The following is a 6,000-nucleotide window of genomic DNA, read 5'->3' as shown; positions in this document are numbered from 1 at the left end:
CCTTCATTCAAAAGATGATAGCTCAATTTACATAGATGATTGTTGTTTACGCCGCCATGTTGCTCAAGCTGGGAAAAAAAGTCCATCAGAACTTAGAATCTGAGAAATTTTAGTAGGAAAAAAAAAAACGATCAGAACGTGTGTTCCAATTATATTTAGTCCATCGAAAGTTATCTTCCTATATATGAGGGGAAATTTTGCAGCATTCTGAGTATAAAAGAAGGAACTTTTTCAAGCCTAAAAACCACTTTAGCAATAAACATTCGAAACAAAACATAGTTTTTTAATGTCCAAATGTGTATTTTAAGGTAAAGTTGCTTTAATGAAGGAAATGATGAAACTTGAAGGTTAAGTGGAATCCATTTGAGCACCTGGGAATATCCTGAACAAGGGGAAGGAATATCCTGCACAGGATAAACTTTTGAAAAAAGGGAAGTTGAAAAAAAAAATGACAAAAAGAGGATGGGATTATACACCATACTAATATTCAACAATAAATGCATAATCCAAAGCCATACTAAACTAGGAACATCAAATAATCCCAAAAGCGCACAATAAATTTTCAAGTATACATTTCCTGATTCAGAGAAATATTTTGACAAACATTTGAGATCAAGAGAAATAAAAAGAAAAAAATAAATAAACAAGATGGACATCTAAGCCACTACTGAGATACAAAATGGAATATGCAATTTGTCATTGGTTTTACATTGGTAATAAAATAGTTGGTGGCTCATAATCACTAAGGGGCATGTCTGGCATCAAACAAGCAGGTAAACCTGGTCCATAGAACTCTACTCAACATTCACAGCCTGTGGATCTCTGTTGTCGTCCACCATTGCCGACATCGATTGTGTCGGGCAGATACCTGGTATAATCAACAAACACCACACTTGAGCCTTTTGACCATGGTTATCAAATCGAGATTCAAACTGTGAATTGGAAGACATACTTTTGAAACAGTGAATTGAATCTTATTATGAACTGTAAGATACATTACCAAATATAGATATGACATTTTCAAGTAAAGACAAGACAAGTTATATAGAAAATTATAAGCAATATATCACCTACCAACCTAGAATAATTCAAGATTCAAGTAATAAATCAAATGACAAGAAAAATGCCTTGCTGAACAAAATTAACCAAAAAAAAAAGGTTGGTATCATAGTGAATCCAGACTCAAAATGAGATTTCATGTTCAAAAGCGATACACACTAGAAATTTGTATCGAATGGATTTAGTTGTTATTGAATTGAGATACGAATCGCATGTATTGTAAGATACCGATAAACATTCTTTAAATGAGTAAATATGAACCTTTGGAAGTAAGAAATTGAAAATTAATGAATAAGGATTTAGTTCTGCTATCCCAACCATTAATGAGAATATCAAAGATTGGTATTCGAACACATCCATGATTTGTTATGCATATGCCCTTAAAATCATTCATTGATTTTCTCATCAATTGTTTGGATTACTTAATTTACCCTATGAAGTAAATCTCTCATTTTAGAGTTGTCAAATCCAATGAATAATGACATGCATAAAGAAAACACGGTTAAAGAAAACTCACATTTCTTCTTCAGGTTCATTCTTGAGTGCATTTTTTGCTATACACTGGAAAGCAGCTTCAACATTAAATCCTTCTTTTGCGGAGGTCTCAAAGTATGGTATGTTTCCCTTTGAAGCACACCATGCCTTTGCTTTCTTCTCAGAAACCTGCAAAAGAAGATAGTAATACTAATGAATCAAACAAACCCTTATTTGCGACATATAATTTGGCTTAATTTTCATACAAGTCAATATGCAATTAGTATGCCATTGGAAGAGGAGTAACTTACAACTCTGCTATTCCCACCATCAACGTCTATTTTGTTTCCCAATACAACAAATGGGAAGTTTTCAGGGTCAGATGGACTAGCCTGAAAATCAAATCAAATACATGCAAGAGTTTCTCAATGTTCTTAAATAAAAAGAGATATGGAGATAAAACAAAGACTGTTTTTAATGATTAAACAAAATTACCTGAATGAGAAATTCTTCTCTCCAATGGTTAAGGTTCTCGAAAGATTTCATGACATTTACATCATAAACAAGGACGCAGCAATCAGCACCCCGGTAGAAAGCCACACCAAGACTCTGAAACCGCTCTTGACCAGCAGTATCCCAAATCTGGGTGTACAATTAGAATTCAACAACAGTATGTTATTTACATCGGAGAACATCTAAATCTTAGACAATTATTAATTATAACATGCACTAAATTTGAGAATATTCTGGCAAAAAATAAACACAGCCAAACATACACACTGATCTTTCATCAAGTAGAAAGTGAACTAACCACAACCATCGTCAACTATCATGCACAATGAAAAACATTTTATAGTTCATACAGCATAAAATCATTGATTTCACAACAAATAACTAGGATACTTTACTTCCTTTCCAAATTTTAATTTTATAACCTTTCACTTGAGCTAACTTTGACGATAATCTGTTAGTATTGACAACAAATCGAAATTTGAGAATTTTCCCGTCAAAGCAGCCGAGGTTAACAAAGTTCATAATTCACTTCATGAAATCTGAAGAACAAGCAATTTTGTAACAGCCAAGTACAAATAAAAACATATCAGCAAAACATATCAGCAAACAAACTAATCAGTTTGTTAGATCTTCAAAAAAGACCAAACATATTGTTTTTTCAACTTCAGAAACTCAGGAGCTTCCAGATAGAAGTAATATACAAAACTGGACCTGGATCCGCAGCAGATTGTTTTAAACGGAAGAGGATCAGAACCATTTCCATTGAGGATTGAATCCATCCTTTCGCGGCGGCGCATAGGGCAGTGAAGGAGAACATTCCTAGAGTTGTGATGGCGTGGCTGACTAAATGCGACTAGAGTAACCAGAAACTCAAAGTACGGGGTTTACGCGATTTCAGGAACAAAACCATCCTTTCACGGCGACACGTAAGGCAGTGAAGGTGAACATTCCTAGAGTTGTGATGGTATGGCTGACTAAATGCGAGTAGGAGGAGTAACCAAATACTCAAAGTACAGAGTTTATGAGATAGGGGTTTGAGATCAATTGACTTGTTTGAAGTTGGGATGCTAACTAGAGAGAATGCATTTCCGAAAAGACCGGAAAACAATGTTTCGAATTTCTTTAAAATTTTAAAAAATATTCAATCTATTTTTAGATTCATTTTAAGAAACTTTCAAAATGTCACTTTAATTTACCCGTGGAAATGAAACTCGAGTTGTAAACAGGCTCTTATGGTTTCTCTATGCTAAAATTCACCTTAGATTACATACAAAGTTATGATAAAATTGATCAAAATAACAGATTTTATATCATAAAATGGCACAAATTTTTATCCAAAAAATGAAAGTATGTTCTTGTGTCTCTCACCTGCAATGTGAACAACCTGTCTTCAAATTGAACTTCCTTGGTGAGAAAATCAGCACCAATGGTAGCCTTGTACTGATTACTAAACTTCCGATTCACATACCTAAATGCAAACGGAACAAATAACAATTATGACAATACAAATCAATAAAAAAAATGTCAAAACTCAACATTTCAACAAAATATTAAAGAAAACTAAAATCTAAGATTTGGACATACTGATTCATCAATGATGTTTTACCAACCCTGCAAAATAAATTCAAAAAAAAATGTCAATTAGCAAATATAGCTTGGTTCTTAACAACAAAATTGCATCTACAATTGATATGAAGAAATCTAAGAGTTGGAAAATTGTTAATCGATTGAATCTATAACTATTTTTCCATTTTTCATCACCTAAAAAATGTTTCTTTTAACAATAAAGTTTCATATTTTCAAGAATCTAAACATGATCATTAATAATTTCCCCTCAATAAAAAATCCATCAAATTTTGTTAAATTTGAATTAAAAAAGTAAACTTTAAGATTAAATGCAACAACCCTTTTCTTTTTTCAATCAATGAAGTGATATAACTGATTTGATGATTAAATTCAAAACTAAAAACTGCAAGAAGAAAAATCGAAAAAAAATTGAAAAAGAAGCAGCATACCCACTATCACCGAGGATAATGACTTTTAACAACATGCGGCGTCGAGAAGCCATTGAAAATCAAAATCTTGATCGAAGAAGAAGAAGAAGATTGGAACACAGAGAATTGTGATGTGGTTGAGATTTTTGCGAAACAAAAGTGAGTTTTGAAAGACAGATGGAGGAACACGAGTGAAATTGTACTTACACGAAACAAAAAATGCCAACCATGATGGTGTTCCAAATCCAATCACTCTTTTGCAATTTCCCATTTTGCCCCCACCAGTTTCTTTGATTAAAACAATCAAATTGGTCTTGTCTCTACTTAACTCCCCTATTAATATTTCAAACTAATCGTTGTCTTTATCAAAAGTTTCTCAATCATATTTTTATGTTTTTGTCACCTGACAAGCGATATAATTGAAAAACTTTTGATAAATACATAGACTAGTTTAAAATATTAATAAAGTCATAGACTAATTTAAGAATGACTTACAAAGATATAAACCAATTTGATAGTTTACTCAATTTCTTTTGGTATAAGCGACATCCACAAGTAACTGCACAAACTAATTTTCCAAATTAAAGGTGTTCGCCAATGCGGCTTGGATCAGTTTTGTGATTAAAAATCATCACATCCGAAATAAAAATCGCAAGCGCTTCGGTTTGGATGATTATTTTTATAAAAAAAAAAATTGATCTGATCAAAATATATGTGGTTTAATTTGGATAGACTTTTCGATACCAAAATGCAACATATGTGTTTTTTAATATTAAATTTGATGCAAAGTATAGTATAAAATATAAAAAAAAAAATTACAAATGAAAATGATCGGTTGTGTTCGAATCATGTGAAATAGTAATAGTATAGATTAAATTAATACAATATATAGACAACCAATCATTGAGAAACTTTTAACAAATACAAAGATTGGTTTAAAATTAATGCAATATTTTTGGATGTGTTTGGATGCTATTTTGCAAAAAAATGTTTGGTTCAGATTGAATTTCATATCACCATTTTCAAACCGAACCAAACTACAAAACTAAATTTAACACTTATTTATTCTTGTATTACTATTATATATTGTACTAATTGTGTCTGCATATGTGGTCTTCTTATTGAAAAAAAAAATGTAATAATAAAAATAAGTTTTTGTTTATATACCTAAAATGATGACTTTAGTATCATTACATTGGATTAACCCTTCTAATGGAATGACCACAATGATCTCTAATAAAAACTCCACAAATTGTGGAATGATCTGTAAAATTAGGAGACTAATCAACATTCAAATTGCAAGAAGAAGCACAAGGAGGGTACTAGACAATATCAAACTCAGTAATTTTCTCTCCAATAACACTCAAAAGTCTAGTGGGGTTCATATTCTCCATCTCTCTTCTTTTTTTATTATAAACCTATTTTCATTATTGAGAAAGAAAGAAAGAAAAATCATTTTGGGTCTTTCAAAATCAATCTTTTAAAACTCAAATTAGACTGGCTCGATCGGTTGGTTTGGTTTAACTATACACATGATTGACCTAGTCCTTCTATCCAAGTAGTTATGCATGGCTATGATGTCATTAACTTGGTCTTTTGTTGTGTGCATAAACCAGGTAGACTCTGTGTGTAATTGCGAAGACTAATCCCTTAAGTTTTGTGGGGTCAAAATAGGCGGGAAATTCTCTTAAAATAGTTTCAACACTGCTGCACACTAAAGGCTGAATTTAACCCAAAATCTTGGTTAAACTAGAAGAGACTCACTCACGTCCAATGGTGGATCTTGAATTTTTTTTGTTGGAGGTGTAAAGTATTTGTAGAATATATATTAAATATTAAACAATTTCTTTTGTTGGAGGTGTAAAGTATTTGTAGAATATATATTAAATATTAAACAATTTCAAGACATTATCAAAATTATGAACAGGTGTAGTGGTTCATTTGCTTGGATACCACATTG

General features: G+C 31.7%; 1 protein-coding gene across 1 annotated transcript; it reads right to left on the bottom strand.

The window, feature by feature from the left end:
* Positions 1 to 536: 536 nt before the first annotated feature.
* LOC146926155 (ras-related protein Rab7) lies at positions 537 to 4,245 on the bottom strand. Its single transcript, XM_085758544.1, has 7 exons — positions 4,062 to 4,245; positions 3,631 to 3,657; positions 3,415 to 3,514; positions 2,029 to 2,175; positions 1,845 to 1,925; positions 1,577 to 1,722; positions 537 to 868 (listed from the first exon to the last, which is right to left on the bottom strand). The coding sequence occupies exons 1-7, from the start codon at positions 4,112 to 4,114 to the stop codon at positions 799 to 801; spliced, it is 624 nt and encodes a 207-aa protein (XP_085614670.1). The 5' UTR covers positions 4,115 to 4,245; the 3' UTR covers positions 537 to 798.
* Between the last annotated feature and the right edge of the window lie 1,755 nt (positions 4,246 to 6,000).

This window comes from Medicago sativa, chromosome 4, assembly GCF_051527215.1.
Source record: "Medicago sativa cultivar Bolivia chromosome 4, Bolivia_mono, whole genome shotgun sequence".
NCBI classification, from domain to species: domain Eukaryota; kingdom Viridiplantae; phylum Streptophyta; class Magnoliopsida; order Fabales; family Fabaceae; genus Medicago; species Medicago sativa.
The sequence above is the reverse complement of the archived record's forward strand: the minus strand, read 5'-3'. Positions and strand labels throughout refer to the sequence as shown.